The sequence below is a fragment of the Uloborus diversus genome, chromosome 8, assembly GCF_026930045.1.
Source record: "Uloborus diversus isolate 005 chromosome 8, Udiv.v.3.1, whole genome shotgun sequence".
Taxonomy (NCBI): Eukaryota; Metazoa; Arthropoda; class Arachnida; order Araneae; family Uloboridae; genus Uloborus; species Uloborus diversus.
Window position 1 is genome coordinate 141,990,676 of NC_072738.1, and position 18,908 is coordinate 142,009,583.

General features: G+C 33.3%; 1 protein-coding gene across 1 annotated transcript in view; it reads left to right on the forward strand.

Moving 5' to 3' along the window:
• LOC129228134 (1-phosphatidylinositol 4,5-bisphosphate phosphodiesterase classes I and II-like) overlaps positions 1-18,908 on the forward strand; it is a 478,401-nt gene that overhangs the window by 329,208 nt on the left and 130,285 nt on the right. Inside the window, 2 exon segments of the mRNA XM_054862781.1 lie at positions 7,347-7,487; positions 10,717-10,850. Of these exon segments, the coding sequence (XP_054718756.1) occupies positions 7,347-7,487; positions 10,717-10,850 (275 nt within the window).

Here is an 18,908-nt window from a genome sequence, read left to right on the forward strand (position 1 = left end):
GCACTAGAAACAATCCAGCGTTCGTGCTCGAAAGTTTCAGATTTGGTGGTGGTGGTGCTATGGTGCATGCAGGTATCTACATTGATGGGCGCACCGATCTGCATGTCATTTCGAATGGAACTCTGACCCGTCGTCAAAGTAGGGATGAGATCCTCAGACCTATTTTAGTCCCTTACCCTGCAGCAGTTGGAGGTGACTTCATGTTAATGGACGACAATTGCAGACCACATCGTTCTAACTTTATGAATGATATTTTTTTGGCGGAAGGAGTAATACAAATGGAATGGCCAGCGTGTTCTCCAGATATGAACCCAATAGAGCATGTTTGGAACATTCCAGGCAACGAGTTTCTGGTCACCTACCACCTCCACAAACTCTCCAAGAACTGAAAAGAACTCTTCAGGAGGAGTGGATCAGAATACCCCAGTCCATCATTAATAGCCTCGTTAATTCCATGCCTCAGAGGTGTTTTACATTGCTGGTCGTCCGGGGTTACCATACCCCCTATTAGAAGCGATTTTCTTTTAAGGAAACTCCAATTTTTTATCGCTTTTCTCATACACACAAAGTGCGTTTTTCTCCTTATGAACCCAAAAGTTTTTAAAAAGGTATTTTTTCCTGCTATACAAATGTAATTTTTGTCTCACATAGTTTACTACGTCTGTCGATAATGTATCAATCATCCCAAAAGTTCTGCAGGTTCAAAATCAACCCAAAACCTCAATATCCTTTAATTGTTTTGAGCAGTGTATTATTTGAACTAAATAAAAAAAAAGAAAAATATTCCAATGAAAATTATTTTGCTGAAGTATGTTATCCTCGATGCATTTTGGAACAATATAAAACATATTGTTTGAACAAGTTGTTTTAATTAGACGTAGTAAAAAAACACTTACTTTTCAATCAAACTATTGGTCTTTATTAAAAATTCTAAATACTTCACCGTTCTTTTTTTAAATACTTGAACGAAAACTTTTAATAAGCAAAAGGAAGTTTTGTTTATTTAAACGGCCATTTTTTCAACTGAAAGTAAATTTGCTTTGGTTAGACTCAGAACACGAGATACATTACATCCATTATATTCAGCACACGAGAGTTAAGTAGAATACAGTTGGAAGAAGCTCTATGGTAATTCTTTAAATACTTTTAAGAAAGTGAACTTTTAAGAGGAATATACAATTTATTCAGTTGATTTAAAAAGAAATTTTCACCGTTTTTATCAGGACTGCGAGCTAAAACTGAATCGAAAACCGAAATCAAACGTTATTTTGTTCAAAACGGAAACCAGAACGAAAAAAATCTGTTTATTTCGGTTTGATATATTTTCCGTCATTTTGTTGCTGTGACCAACTTTTAATACTATCTAATTCAACTTTAACAACACAATCATCATCATTAATTGCACATTGCTATACATTTATGATATAATTATAATTTTAATACAAATAAGAATATACATAAAATAAATTGTTCATTCCGAGCTCCGAACTGAGCCAAAACCTGAAAATAATAATTTTTTCCGGAACGAAAACCAGAACTGAGCCGAAATATTCTTTTTTTGTTGAAACAAAACAAAAACCGGAATGAAGGAAAAAATACGGTTTAAAATCGTGGTTTTTATTTTACTTGTTTTGTATTCCATACTGTGATACAGAAGAGAGGAATGTCGAACGATGCGTGTTAAAGATTCCAAACTGAGCACTGCTGCTAAGCCAGACGCTATCCTTTGATCTTGACTTAAGCTTCCGTTTCTTCCAATAATCCGAATATCTCCGAGCAAAATTTCGAGGAATGTATTTTCGACCGGAAACCATCGTTCCATCGATGACAGAATCTTTCCGGGAAAGATTGTCGCGCTAAACTTTAAGTGGGATTACGGTAGAAACGGGAAACTTGCTTCAAGGATGAAAACTTAAAGTATGCATGCAGCATAAGCCCAGGGGGAAACAAAGTCGACTAGATACGGCATATCTTCAAACCTCTTGACAGTTAAGGTACAGTTTCAAACTTTTTTTTAGAGTTTTTATTTATTTGAAAAGTATTCTTCTACTTTTTCAGATCTTTAGAGTAAATTCCTACTTTATTTATTTTGTTTTGTTCTTTCGTATAACTGAAGTCTCACACAGGTTGAATGGAACTTTGACGTCAGAAATAACAAATTCGTATTCAGGTCGTAATAAAAAAACTGTTCAGATTTTTCCCAGTAAGGCTTCTGTTGTGTAATCTTACTATTTTAGCAAGTAAAGAAATCGCAGTATGGTATCGATTCCGTTTTTAGATATTTGCACTCAAAATCTGTTGTCTAACTATCATATGTTCTTTCTCATTTGGCGAAAATAGAAAAATTTCGTTTACTTTACCGTCATGTTTGCTCTTTATGTTTAATTTAATTATACATAAAGATAATTGAAATATAAACTCATTTCAGGAGAATGAAGGAACGAAAAACTGGTCAACAGTGAACGCTATCTACTGAAGTTTAGGGTTAATCCACTGGAGTGAGGGTTAAAACTTCAACCATCAAAGCGCGTGAGAAATATCGCATTAATTCTTTACTCGGGGTGACTACAATGGCGCGGGGTGTCGTGGCACAGACTGCGGCATTGAAATTTTTAGGGGCTTGTGTCCGGCATATTAACGTGCAACTGTATAGGGGAAAACGCCACAGCCCGAAATATTTGTTTTATTTTATTGTAAAAACAATGGAATTTTTTGTTATTCTTAAGACTGTTAAAAAAAACTGATGTTTAAAACTTTTATGCTTCTGCGGGTGAAATATTTCCACTGAAAGAGTTTATTCGATGATGAAACTGTTTTGAAAAAAATATGATAACCGTAGAGAAACGGTAAACACACTTTAAAGTCTTTTTTTTTTTTTTTTTGAAAAGTCGTAAATCTGAAGTCTTCAACAGTATCTAAATACGAAGAAAACGACATTTTTAAAGATTTCAAACCATGTTCTCAAATTTAAAAAAAACGATTTCTGTCAGTTATTTCCAGTGTGTTTTTCGTTATGTATATCGTTTTCAAGTTATGTGTAAACCCTCTAACAAGTCAAATTAAAAAAAACTATTAATTTTTATTTTGCTCGTATTTGAATTCCCTTTTAACGTGAAACATAATTGGTAAAAGTGACTTCAGTATTTTTAAAAAAGACTAAATAACATGCAATATGATGTGCATTTACGTTATAGCGACTTTCAGTTGCAGTGACAGACTTTTTCGAACTACAGGGGTTGTTGTAATGAACGTCGACTATAAAATTTTTCATAAGGATGTGTTATGAAGTAATTTCCGACATCGTTAGTTTTGCTGTGCAAATTTTTGACATTTACTATCCGTTGTTTTCTTTTTTTTAATTATTATTTTTTCGATTTTAAATTAAACATTTTCGCTAGCAGTGGTCAGACAATAAAACTTCATGAATGATAATAACTTTTGAAAAAATAAATAAGAGCTGGGATACTACAATCCATGATCATGTTCTTTCAACATCAAAAACTATCCATTTTATTTTCAATATATAAGCTTTTATAAGCATGTTTTTTTTACTTATTCATATTAATTCTCGTACATAATTATTAATTACTTACAATACATTTCATTACAAGAGTACAAACTTAAATTAGTTAAGTAAAACACACTTGAAATGCACTTAAATTCTGAAATGCATTATTATCACGATTACAAAGTTAAATCCTACGTTCAATTTCGTTATAAAGTTGTAGCTCCTCTGGATAAAGCTCTCTAGTTTCCATTTCACAGGCTTCATAGTTACTTTTTAATTTTACCCACACAAGTAAAGGGTTAATTCGAAACATCGTTTACGCGCTTTGCAGATGACCAGAAATGGAAATGAGAGTCTTGCTAGACGCAGGCGATGAAATCACGTGGTATTTTCCATTTCTTGCCAAGTCTTTAAATTTGGCGAATTTTCGTAAGATTTCGACAGACTTTGACCCCCCATATCTCAAAAACAAAAGGACGAGGGCACACAATATTTGGGTCAAATTTTTTTCTAAAGATACTCTTTCGAATGCGACCATTTTTAACTTTTTTAATGATTACTGAACTCGTGATGTTTCCTGGTTAGTATACATAGTTGCAAAATTAGCTGTAATAAAAATTAAATTTGAAAATTATTTCATAATTTACTCAGCACGCAGCTATTACGACCAAAAATCCGTTCGAAGTAAATACAGAAATGTGCCCTGATTGGAGGAAGTTTTCAATTCGTATCTCTATTTCCTTCTATGATTGGTATTGGAGAGAGAAGATATGGCTTTTATAGCGAATCGAAATCAATCTTTATCCAGAAGGAAGTGTAGTGGAGCTATATCCTTCCTATTTCTCAGGAGAAAACTTCAAGAGAACTTTTAGCCTCCAATGAACTTTTCCTGAAATTCAAGGAGTACAAAGACCTAGATTTTCTTAGCGTCTATAAAGACGCTCGAGGATATCCTTCACTTCGAAGAAATCGTTAAATTCAATAGATGGTCGTCTACATATAGGGCGATGAAAAAAAGCTCGGAAGCTCATAGTAATAGATGAACAAAACAAAAAAATAAATAAATAAATAAAAATAAAAATTAATTTGAATTTTGACATCTGGAATTCAAATTATGTTTTTCGCAATCACGAGTGTATGTGTGTCTGTAAATGTGTGTATGTGTGCTTGTGTGTGTATGTGTGCTTGTGTGTGTAGGTGTGTGTGTTTGTAGGTGTGTATGTGTGTATGTATGTGTGTATGTATGTGGGTGTGTCTGCGTATGTGTGTGAATGTGTGCGCGTGTGTATGTGTGTGTACGCGTGTATATGTATGCGTGTGTGTGTGTATGTATGCGTGTGTGTGTATGTATGTGTATGCGCGTATATGTATGCGTGTGTGTGTGTGTGTGTAGGCGTGTATATGTATGCGTGTGTGTGTAGGTGTGTATATGTATGCGTGTGTGTAGGCGTGTATGTATGCGTGTGTGTGTAGGACATGGACGCTACCTGGAGACGGTTTTCGCAAGAGGGCAGAGTCGTGAGGCGGCCGATCGACGGTGGTGCTGCAAAGGGATGCGAGGGGAGGGGGAAATAAAATCATAGGAACATCAAAACAGTCAAATGAGAACAATAAGCAATGTGATTGCTCAAAGAAAAAATACGGTGGGTTGAAATCATCCAAAATAAGCAAAAATGATACTAAATTATAAACATTCATATTGTTTTGAAAGACAGGAAGGTAGTGGAAGTTTTTGTCCCTTTTTATTGAAGAAAGCAAACAATTTGTACAATAAATGAAAGTTTAAAAAATCTTAACCCCTAAATGCATCGTTTTGCCATTTGGAAACATACCAGTTTAATCTTTTAAAATACCGTCAAACGGGGTGACTATGTGACACTTTTTGAAGTTTGCGTGTCATTTCTCTTCCTCTTTTTTACCGATAGGGTTGATTATTTAATGCAACATAAGCTCACATCTTTTATTTGATTTTACATATTAAAAACATTTCTAAGCTATTATGGAGAGAAGATATAATTATTTTGCGTGGCACCTAAGCACCCCGTATATGGGAGTGACTAAGTGCCAGCCGTGTTTTCTCCTCTTAAATCCCATTGCAAACGATTGCTGACAACTTCTCACAATTCACAAATAATATCTTCTTCATTTTAGCTATTATAAGTCATTTTTTTTTAAATGAATATACCTTCAATTTTAAAACCAAAAAGGCATTACATGCGAAAAATGGTTTTTACTGTAGAAACTCTTCAAAGTAACAAAATTTTTAAAAAATCTATAAACTGCTAAGAGTTCTTTACGAATATGTTCCATTCAGGATATTTGTTAAATTTAAACTTGGGAACATCTTATTGAACAGAGAGTGGGTACATTTGAGAATAGATTGAGTAAACTTTTGGGCGCAGTTGTGAAAACATCAATTTTTTTCGCACAAATATAATTTTAACAGCTTTCTTAAGCTACCTGTCTATAGAATTTCTCTATATGGTTTTACTATAGGTTATAATGCAATAAAACGATAGCTTGTGGCTTCGCAGATGCCTTTGTAAAAGAACTCCCATCCCTGGTAGAACATCATGTAATGGACTCTCAGACAGTTGCCACATGTTATGCCACGCGATGTTGCTGTAGAATTAAAAGAAACTAATAGTAGAAAATGTAACAGTGGAAAGGCTTGGAAAACGATGAGTGCTCCATAAATGTTCCTAGATGTGTGCTACTAAGTGTTCTCTTAAAGGGGGCATGTGTCTGTGTTCAGAAAATGTTCTTAAAAGTGACCTTAAAAGTGTTTTAAACGAGCTGATGCGTGCCTCATATGACTTCCTTTTGCTCCAATTAAATGTCATTTTCCCATTATTGGTAATTTTAATGTGATTCAATAGTTTCCTCTCTAAACATTACCAATAGTAGCCAAATTGAAACCAGAATATTAAAAAAAAATCACCAATTTTTCGCCAAGTTGGCGAACAAACTTGGCCACCAAAAGACAGGCGATATAGCGCCAAGTGTCCGCCAAATTGTAACACCACTTGAGTTTACATCAAAGTTAACAATAATTTTCCCCGAAAAAGGGGCAAAAGACCCTCTTAAAAACACCAGAGTGCAACCAAAATGTTCACAACTAGACCCCACTAGGAGTCTACGTATGAAATTTCAACTTTTTAGGACTTACCGTTCTTGAGTTATGCGACATACATACACACATACGCACATCCGCACATACGCACATACATACATACGTACATACGTACAGACTTCACGAGAAAACTCGTTGTAACTAACTCGGAAATCGTCAAAGTGGACATTTCGCGTGTCCATACGTTCTGAGGTACTTATCCACGTGTGGTCGAGTCGAAAAAAACTCAACATTCATTCGGAGGTGAGCAAAATGCAAATTAAGGTCGATTTTTGAGTGAAAATTTTTTCGCGAGTACAATACTTCCTTTTTTTAAAAGGAAGTAAAAAGTGCTGAACCAAATAATTATATTCTGAAAAGTGTTCTCAGAAGTGTTTTGAAAACGGTTCCACAAAGAGTGTTTTAAAATGTTCTAAAAAAGAGGTCAAGTGTTGGTGCTCAAAAAATGCTGAGAAAGTGTCTGAAGATTTGCAGTGTAGTGTCACTAGTGTCAAGTTAGTGGCCAGTAGTTTTGGTTTCGGTTGCTCTATCGAATGCTTTTGGTGGAATCGTAGTTACATGAGCACACTAATGCTCGCAAGCACTCTATTAAGCACTACTACAAAACATGACGCGTAAATTCTCTAACGCACGCTAAATTATTTCTGAGCAATATTCCTATTTTTGTATTTCTTTAATATCTAATGTAGATACGTTTTGTTTCAGGATGGGAAATTAAAGGATTCTATCACCATGGGAGCCCCAGATACCCCACTAGAAGACAAACAAGTACAAATTATTTTCGGACCAGACATGGTAAACACCACATGTGTCAATTTCAGCTGTAACTGTAAAGAAGTCGCACAGGTAAGCAGTTTCTGCAAATACTAATCACCACGTAGTTTAACGTCTTTGAAAAAAAAAAATCTTGAGAAAATTATCTTTGGAATGGTTTTGAAGGAAAAGTTATACAATTAGTTGTGTAAAAAAGAATCAAACTCGTTGTTAAGTTATGCTTTTTAAATTTTTAACTTGTCTGAACTTTGATTTTTGGATTTCTAAAGAAGATTTAAGCCGGATGCAATGGGTATGTTTATTGCTAAGGATTTTCGTAGTTTTGTATTTCTTTGATGGTAAAGAGTGACCTACGGTGACCAGTTATTTCATCATTTATTTATAAATGAAATTTTTTATACATACTCTAAAAGAAACTGTTTTCAAGTAAAGCTTTATTTTTTCATTTTTTTTTCCTTTCCTATTTATTTTTCACTTATTTATTAATTTTTTATACATTATTAATTAATTAATGACTTTTTATTTATTTTATTTATTTACTTATTTTATTATATTTATCAATCTATTGTTGACATTTAAAGCATTTTGACCTAGGTTGTTTATTTAGTTGGTTTAATTAAGATGAAGGTAGTACTACATCAGGATCTATATATATAATTGATGATGTATATTCTTGAGTCATTTTAATTAACAACCTCATTTGTTAAATTCAGATGTGCTAATAGAGTAATTTAAGAATGGTATTAAGCTGCTATTTAATTCTTAAAAAAATTTAAAAGGAAAAAAGATAAATTGTAATGAAAAATCAGCTAAGCTTTACTATGAGCATGTTACCCTATCAGCAATGAAACTAATTCAAATGAAATATATTTTTATAGCATTATTTTCAGTAAATGTGATATAAAAATATAACTTTAGTCAGAAGAAAATTTCATTAATTGTCCCTGTTATTTAGTAAAATGTAAGCATTTTCAAAAGTTTGCCAGCCGTGTGTTTTTTAAAAACACAACGTTTGACCATGGCTCCACCAGATGGCGCTGACACTTTACGGGCCTTGACAATTTATGACTTTTTTGTGTTAAACCAATGCAACTATGATTTACTTTTGAAATTCTCGAAAATTTTTAAACTTCATATGTTGCTTATTTTGACCGCAAGAGACGTTGAACGGAACCCTAGCATCCACCAATCAACGTTTCAAATTTTGTTTATATTTGATTGGACATCGCCCATTTTGACCGCAAGAGGCGCTGAACCCTGGCATCCACCAATCAACGGCAACATAATGGAAAATAGAGATTCCCTGAAGAGCATTCTTTGTTGCCATGAGTTTCAGCGATTGCCACGGCCTATAAGCGTAAGTGAAATTTAGTGGGTCCATGGTCTGATGCTCATGAAATATTTTCTCTCTGTTGCCATATACAAGAGAGAAAACTTTTGAAAGTTCAAAATTGTTCGCAGCAAACAAAAAAAAAAAAATCGCAAATTTTTGTTAAAAAAAATTCCTTTTAACTAAGTTTAAACTGAGTTAATTAAGAGTTGACCCTTTTTACCCAACCTTACCCTTCCTTTTGTTTCTTCAATGAATCACTCTTTTCTGTTGAATGTAATCATGCTAAGATAAGAACTCCAGTGAATACCTTAAGAAACCGGAGTGCTCTTTTGAAGTAATAACAAGATCACGCGTCCCTTGCGCCATTTTCTTCGTCATGTAGGAGGATATCACGAATTCTAATAACGAAGCAATTGCTTCATGACGTTTTTTACTGCAGCTTGAATGAAAAGTAGCATTGATCTCTCCCCCCCCCCCCCCGATATCACCTTCTTTATTTTAAATACACTCCTCCAAATCTCCTAAACTCCGTTTTTCCCCCTCTCTTTTTACAGGATTTAAGCTTTGAGACTAGGAGAAAAAGATACTTCTTCGTGTTTAATGTTTGTCAAGGTCTCTTAAGGGAAAATAAAAACTCTTCAAAAGGATGTTAAACTCAAAAAATGCCATCTTAACTCATTTTTTGCCGTATCTCAAGAAAGTCATTTTAAGTAAACTCTCTCTCAGTTAGTATTTTTAATTACGTATGGAGGGCCTCAAGTGCTACTTTAACTAATAATTTATGCGAAGGAAAAAAATTCTAAAACATCGCTGAACCGATGGAAAGAGAACGCTTGGAGTATGCAGTATCTTAGTCCGATAGTAACTTTTAGTAACTTTAAAAAGAAAAGTGTGTATTTTAAAATAATATATTTTTTTCACAATATTAAAAAAAAAAGATGCCCGCCTGGTTAAATAAGAAATTCAAAAATGTTTTAGTATCATTATCATATAGAGGTGTCCCTCGTATAACAAGGTTAATTCGTACCGTGTAGTATTCAAGTCATGAAGTACGAGACTTTTTTTTATAAATAATTTCTCTTAAGTGTATTGAGCAAAAATAAAATTCGATCTTTTAAAATTCGTTTTAAATCAAAACTATGTAGTATTAAATTCAAGTTTTGTACCGTGAAATACCGAATCCATGTTATAATAGTCACAAATTTCGCACCGTTTAATATCGAAGCTGTGTTGTACAAGTACCACGTGATGAGAGGGACGCCTTCATATTATTTCTCAAAGTTTTTATTATTATTATTATTATTTCTGACAACGCCAACATTTCCTTAACTCTTTATCAAAATATTCAGCTTCATAAATGAGGCATCATTTAAAGATTTTTATCACCTCTTTTGGCGAAAAAACAATGAGATAGTTCACAATTTGGTTTGGGTTTTTTTTCCTTCAAAAAAACCAATTGCTACTTTTTCTTTACGCATTGCTTCAATGCATAGCATTTCCGAAACGAAGATCGGTTGGCTGATTTGTTTAGCACGTCAGGCTAATAATGTGAAGCTCGAATCCTCAACGGCTGATACATACCATCTTACAGACGCTCTTGTCACTCTGGGCAAATCGTAAGTAAACGCTAGGCGATACACTTAATAAATAAACTGAGTTAATCTTTGAACTGGTAGCTACAAAAAATTTCACAACAGTGAGGAGTCTGCATTCATGCAGCTTGTAACAACTCGGGAAACTTTCTGACCAAGATACTTGATTTTCCGAGGAAATTGATGAAAATCTGTGAAATCCCGAAACGCTGCCTTAAACTAATCTGTAACGTATCAGAATTTTCTTACAATGTGGATGAACGCTTATTATTGTATAATAACTGCTAATATTAATTAAACAAAACAAACTAAATTTTGAAGTGCCTTATTTTTGTTTCTTAATAAAATGAATAAAACTTTTTTCTCTTTCCAACAGCTGTGGACGGATAACTTATTAAAGATGGCTTACAATCTCATGGCTAACAATGCCCCGGCCACTGTGTTCCTAGAAAAAGCCCACACAAGAGTGCAGCTTTTAACCGACAAAGAAGGCAAAATACCGGTTAAAAAGTAAGTTGACTACTTTTTCTGTCACAATATCTTCTGTTCAAATGAAACTTTTTAACTCTGAAAAAAAAAAAAAAAAAAAAAAACTCTTTAAACGCACTCCGGTTGTTTTCCGGGTAAATTTGGATTTTTCTTCCTCCTGCTTCCTTTAGGAGTTAATGCGAGGTTTTCGCCCAGAATGCAATGCGAAAACGAGTTGGTTTACTTACTCGGGTGCTGCTGTAGGGCGAGATCCCACTAGGCATGACCTTCCCCCAACGAATTTCCGAGAATTGTTACCATAGATGAAGAGTAAAAGTTGTAAATAAACCGCGAAAGTAAGAATTTCTACCTCTTTCACTTGAACTAATCAGGATTTTCAGGAATTGAACAGTGCGTAAAATTGAGTAATTTACCCTCATCGTGTTTACGAAAATCGTTAAAATAAACGAAGAGTAAAACATGGAAATAAAACGTTTAAGTAAGGTTCCCCACCTTATTTGGGTTCCTAATAAGGGTTGTCAGGGGCTAAAAGGTGCCCAATGAGGGAGATGATTTTCCCCTCATCGAGTTTCCGGAAATTTTGGTCATAAATGAAGAGCAAAACGTGTAAATGAAGAGCTAAAGTAAGGTTGCCTACCTTTTTCCGGTTCCTAAACAGGGTTGCCAGAGGCTAAGAAGTGCCCAAAAATGGGTGATTTACCCTCATTGAGTTTCCAAAAAACTTTATAGTAAATGAAGAGTAAAAGTTGTAAACAAAACGTTTAAGTAAGGTTGCCTACCTATTGCGAGTGTACAAATCAAGGTTGCCATGGCCTAAAAGGGGTTCAAAAATGAGCAGTTGACCCTCATCAGTTTCCAAAAATTGTTTGGAAACTGATGAGGGTAAATTTCTCTTGGGTTTCTATTTTTTCATGTACGTAGTATACAATGAATATGCATAATTGCTCCCTCTCGCTCCAAATCATAGAAAAACTTGAAATCACAAGCAAGCCGCTTTCCTTTTAAAGTAAAAAAATCGAATAAGTATATAAATTGTGTTTTTATTCGGTTGACCTATATGTATAGTTGGAGAGGAATATTTAAGCTCATTTCTCCCCAATTTTTGACTGCCTATGTTTGAAATGTTGCTCACATACAAAAACCCGATGAGAATGCAATTATTTTAGTTTTTGGCACAAAGCAATTCCAAGGAGTGGTGCAATTGAATGTTTTTCTCGTATACACAAGAGGACCTTAATTTTGGGGGACAAGCAGGTTGGATGGCTGGATAAGCTGGATTAGGCAATCGCTTTACAGGCAATTGATAGACCAGTTGAACGTTTTTAGATCTCGAGTAATACCTTAAGGGGCATAAATATTCTTTTTCGAGTTCGAGAACTTTCAGTTTGAAATGATGCCCAATCCTCTTTTGTGAAATAAGATTTTTTGAGAATGAATGAATTAAAAAAATCTCGAGTTTTGTTAAATTAAATATTTTCTTCACAAAACAAGTAAGACTAAATAAAGAAGAAAATAACAGCTAAAATGACTAAAAATAGACTTTTTTTTATAGCAGTATGAACTGAAAGGTAAGAAATAATCTTTTAATGTAAGGTATGTTCAGAAGCGAGAGGATGTCCCGCAGCAATGTATAACGTATTTTATTGAGTTCGCTCAAAATAATAGAAACAGAATAACTGACCAAAAAAGGAAAAAAAAATGATGTAAAAAAAAGCCTAGGGGGAGGGAGGCTTGATATTAGATGTCTTAAATTTCTCGTCGCTATCGTTTTAGTCGTCGTTAGCGTTTCTCAATGATGGAGAATCCTTGCCAAAGTGTAAATGCAGAGCACCTCTCGCTTTTTCTTACATTAAAGTTATCTGTTTGGTCAGTGTGGTCCTATTATTTTATGTTAATTTAAAAAAATAAGTCATACTTAGCTGTAGGACAGCTTCTCGCTGCTGAGATTACTTTACATTAAAAGATCATTTTTTACATTTTAGTTTAAGTTGCTAAAAAAGTGCGTTTTTTTTTTTAGTTTGCCAAACTATTATTTCATCACAACTTATCATGCGTATAAGGCTGTCTTTAGAGATTTAAAGATATGTCTAAATGAAACAATATCTATCAGGAATGAAAAAGTATTTCGCTTAATGTTGTTTCCTATTTGGCTAGTCCAATTTCTGTGGTAGGGTCAGGTGGGGTGGAATGGGTATGTGGGGTGGAATGGGTAATTTATTACTTTTTCGAGTTACGGGAAAAGAAAAATATTTATTTTTTCTTTTCCGTTTTTTTTTTTTTTTTTAATCAAAACATTCATGTTATTTACAAAGCTTCACTTTATTTTGGTTCAAGTAAAAACTGAATGAAAACCGTCAGTTTAGTGACAGCCTTCTTGTAAGTTATATTGTAAAAATCAAAACTAACTGATATCGTTGGAACTTTGTCTTCAGGATTTTGTTTGTATTTCGATCGCATTCTATTGCTGTTATTTTCACTAAAAGAAGTCTCCTTTGTCAACTGAAAAAATCAGAAAAGAAACATTTTATACATTTTAAGAAATATGTTATAACGTTTTAAGTGGGGTGGAATGGGTATATTATTAGGCTTAATGACATACAGTGGCTCCCAAAAGTCTTCGTACACCTACGACTTTCAACGAAATAGGCCCCAAATGCATTGGTTAGAATTAATATTTCGGAATAGGTATTTAATTATAAGATCTATGATCAACTTTTAACAAAACTACATGAAAAGTTTTTAAAAAATATTAAAACTTAATTTTTTAAAAATCAAAAACCAAAAAGTGCCGGAAATTTTATCTCACAAAAGTCTTCGTACACTTTATAAAATGTCTATATATTATTGAATAATCTAACTTTTGATTAAGTTATTAATTAGTAGAATATCATACAGTATTCATAACACCTTTTAAACGTCGGGGAATAGATTTCATTCTTTTCCTTTCTTTTTTTTTTTTTTTTGCGTAATTTCTGAGTAAGTGTTCAACCACACTTCGAGTCTCACTGTTTCTAGCCCTATTTTCGTCTTAAAGCCCTATTTTCGTAATCTAGCCTCCAGATATCTCTAAATACGTTACATTAAGTTAAAATCTGGAGATTGAGGGGGTATTTTCTAAACTTAAGGACAATTTTTGAGGCACTAGATGCAAACATTGTAAACCGTGTGCTTCTTATCGTTATCTTGATAAAAAAAAACAAAGTTGTTTCCAATAACCAAATTTTTGGCGAAGAGTTCAAAATTGGTTTTTAAAATATTTAAAGGAACAGCATGATTCATTATTTCATCAAAAAATTACAAACTACCAAGTCCTGATGCTGATATGCACCCTCACGCTAGAACACCTCCACCGTCCTGATAAACTGATCCAAATAAGTTCTTAAGATTAAGTTCCTAATTTTTTCTTCTACTTACAATTAAACAACAATTTAACCAAAAATGTTAAATTAATGTTTATCTGTAAGTAAGACATGATTCTAAAACGATTTTAGCTTATTTATCATTGATTTTGCGACGAAAAAGCGTAAGCTTTCTGTTTTACGCACGACCAAGAAAATTTCTGCGGGAAGAGGTCCCATTTATTCCAGCTAATCAGAGAACTTGGCGAACAATTTTAGATGAAAATTAAATGTAAAATGTTTCATTTAACTCTGCAGAAACTTTTACAGCACTCAAATGTGTATTTTTCATAATTTTTTTAACTTTAAATCTCCGATCACGTTTTGTCAACTTTGCCGGTTGACCTTTTCTTACCTTGTTTTCGGTCCAATTCCTTTCTTTAAAGCATTTTATCAAGCACTTTACTATACAAACGAATGAATTAACTAATTCAGAGACATTTCAAATCAATTTACCACTACTGTGAGAAAAAAAACTCAAATTTTGAATGGTGTTTGCTCTTTTTTACGAATACCAGCCTTTTTACAGTAATAAGCACAATATTAAGGAATAAATAAACAAAAAATTAAAACCAAATGACTTATAAGGGTCAACGCAATGTAAAAATATTAATAAAACGACATATGATAATTTTAATCATGAATTTATTCGAAAATATTTGAGTGTACGATGACTTTTGTGGCGTGTTGTTTCTCTGTCTCTTCGTTTTCTGACCCATTTTGAAAAAAAGATTCGTCAATATTTTAAAAAAAAACCAATGGATTGTATTTAGAATGACATAGGAATGATGTGAAAAAATATTGGACTTCATATTCGAATTCAGTTTCAAGTTATTTTGGTTTTACTAATAAATTTCAAAGTGTACGAACACTTTTGGGAGCCACTGTAGGCTGTGGAATTAACATTTTTTTCGCATTAAAACTATTCTCTGAAGTAAGTTGTACATTTTATCAAAAGTTTTATGTTCTGAAATCCTTATGTTATGAAGTTGCTTATGGTTGCACTAAGCCTGGTTGGATGGAAGACACAATCTTTAAAGAATGGTTCAAACTTTTCGCAAGGCATCTGAAAATACATAAATGCAAGCCAGCTGACCTATGAAACTGCAATGCAAGCTATCGATAATAAAATTATCATTTGCCTACCGCTTAATACGAGTCTTACCCTGCAACCACTAGACAACGCCAGAGCTGACTAAATAAATTGAAAATCAATCTGATCAAACTAATTCCCAATTCCACTAAACTTATGTTGAAGTACAATATATACAGGAGATTGGGTGCTAGTTGAATACAGTAATAAGAAATTTAAAAAAGAATTTATTGCTCAAGTTCTAAAACCTTTATATACTTATACTTATGTTGTAAAAATTCTTAAGAAGTCTTTGATGGGAAACGTTTTCACCTTCCCCAATAATGTGAAAATGGAGATTAAAGACGAACAGATTATCAAAACCTAAGTCAGCCAATCCTCAATAATCGTGGACATTATACTTTTAATTGCAATGAAATTACAGACTAATAGATTTTTACCCGTATATTAATATATTTTTGCGAAAAAATAATTAATAAACTCATGTTTTCTCACTCTGAAACTTAATTTAAAACAATACTACTCATTTCATTCCACCCCATGGTGTGGAATGGGTATAAAAACAGACTTTGAAATAATAGTTTTTTCACTAAATAATAAAATTATTTCAGCAACTATGGATATGTGATTAACTATAAATAACTATTATATAAGGATAATTATTATATAAGATGTGATCAACTATGGATATGTGAAATGCATTGTTGAAATGTAAAAACTCAGTTATGGTTTTTTAATTGATGGATATTAAATTTGAATGGTTAATTATTCATTTCAACAATACCTGTTTTTATACCCACTTCACCACACCTGACACTACAATCTGCTCTCGTTGAGTACTGTAAATACTATAAAGTTTTGAAATATTTTTTTAGTTTTAATTACTATAATGCCTTTATAAATGTTGTGAGTTTCGGTTTAAAAGTAAAAGAAAAGTTCAAGTAAAAGAAAAAGCTCATGTTTTGCTAAAATTGTACCTACACTCTAAAATCAATTCAGAAACGTTACTGGAAAACAATGGGCAGCTGATGTGCCCAATTTCTTCCAGTAACATATCTCGCAAAAACCAGAAACATTTTCCGCTAAAACTCAGTAACCTTACTGATATTATCATGAAAGTCTCACGAAAAATTCCGAAACCTCCCCGTTTAAAGCCAGTCATATCACTGGAATGAACTTAGGTGGGTTACTATAACAGTTTTGGGGAAAACTCCGAAAGCAGCATTACAATCATGGCCAAAGCTAATAAAGAATTGCAAGTAAGTATCAAAAATTTTACTCGCCTGCAATTCTTGCAAAGCTACGTAGTCCATAGACTGATTTACGCTCTTTGGACGCCTCATCAGTCTGGACGGGTCGCAATCGAACGATAGCACATACACTTTATATAAATGCTTAGTTAACCTTTAAACTGGGAGCTGAAGATAATTTTCACACCAGTAAGAAGTCTGCATTCGTGCGACTTGTAGAAATTCAGGAATTTTTTGACAAATGTACTTAATTTTTCAAGAAAGTGGATAAAAACCATAGAAATTCCGAAACGTTACACGGAAATACTCAGTAACGTTTCAGAATTTTTTACAGTGTATATGTAGCATTTTTTAAAAATGTATTTAATTTCAATGTTCTCTATGGACATAAAATTAACATGTAAAATTCCGTGCATGACCTGTGTACTTTATACATTTTTTTTTTTTTTTTTGGTAGACTTCGGAAATAAAAGTGAAATAAACAATATATTTTTGAGATTTTGCAATGAAATTTTTAATAGAAGTGAAAAAGTCAATCAAGAAGCATTTTTGCCAACGTATATCACTAGAGATAAAATTCTTACAAGGTTATCAAAAGAATTGAAGCTCAAAGCACTTTTTCCGAACATACAACATTATTTTTAAAAAAGAGAGAAAAAAAGAAAAAGAATAAAAAGGATTCCATTACCGTTGGCTCTTTCCTTTTTTTTTTTTTTCGTGCATTATTGGAATTCCTCTGTCCAATGTGGAGACAAAAACGCGAAAACAATAATCATTCTTTAACGCGATCATTTGACATTATTTCCTCTTTCCACACAAAGAGAGAGAGAGAAGGACGGAAAGAGCAAAAAAATAAATACCTTTTGCGAGTGAAGTTAATAATCCTGACAGTTCGATATCTCTTTTAGAATGGACTGGCGCTATTTGTATAAAGGCATAAAAAATCATGAAAATTTCTTCTTCGCTGGTACTTTATAGAACTGTGGTTCCCAAAGGTGTTATGCCCTATCTACACTGTAAAAAATTTCAGACACGTTACTGAGTATTTCCGTGTAACGTTTCGGGATTTTAATGATTTTCATCCACTTCTTGGAAATATCAAGTATCAATGTCAAAAAGTTTCCTGAATGGCTACAATTTGCAGGAATGCAAACTTCTCTCTGTTGTAAAAAATATTTATAGCTCCCAGTTTAAAGATTAACTGTGAGTATTTATAAATTGTATCGACTTTGTTTCTATTACGGGTTGTCTGAACTATTTAAGCTCCCAAAGGGAGCGAAAAAGTTAGTGGACTTCTGAGCTTTGCAAGAATTGAAATCACGCCTTGCAATTCCCGCTTGATACTGCTTCTGGAGCTGTTATGTTATTCATATCTAAGATTCCTTTGAATTCTAGAGGCACGACTGACTGTAAACGTGAGGGTTTCAGGATAATTTCAAGAAGGTTACTGAGTTTAAGGGGGAAACTTTCCTGGTTTTTGCGAGATATGTTACTGGCTGGAAAATGGGCACATCAGCTGCCTATTATTTTCCAGGAACGTTCCAAAATCGTTTTTTACAATGTAAGGTTTGGTGATTCTTGCCATTTTGTTGATGAAATCCAAAATATTTTTGCAAAAACTGCAAAAGGTGTTTTGTCCAGTTATCTGGCAAAAAAGACGAAAAAAATATTTCTCATTACTCCAGTATTATACGTAGATTGTGATCTTTCTAATACTTGTCCGTGAACCATATCGCCAGCTCGTTGTTGTAAGACAGGCCCCCTGTTTTTTAAACCTTAAAAAATTTGCAAATATTAGGCAATATTACAGAATAAGGTCAGCATGTGAAGGACATCAATAAGAAAAAAAGTACTCCTTGATAAATGTACTTAAGAGAAAATAAATGAAAAAAAAAAACAAAAATATATGAAGATCTAAATACTGGGCTGCACTGTAAAAAACGATTCAGAAAACGTTTCGTGGAAAATAATGGGCAGCTGATGTGCCCAATTTTTGCCAGTAACATATCTTGAAAAAGTCAGGAAAGTTTTTTCCGCTAAAATTCAGTAACCTTTCTGAAATTATCCTGGAAGCTTTCTGAAAAACTCGACAATCTTCCCGTTTAAAGTCAGCTGACATGGACAAAGCTGAGAGTGAATCAAGAGTTTAACTCTCCTGCAATTCTTGCAAAGTTAGGCAGTCCATGGACTTATTCGCTCCCTTTGGGAGCTTAATCAGTCTGGACGGGGCCGGTAATTGAACTGAAGTTGATACACTTTACATTCAGTTAAACTTTACTCAAATACATTCAGTTAATCTTTAAACTAGGAGCTAAAAATGATTTTCATAACGATGAAA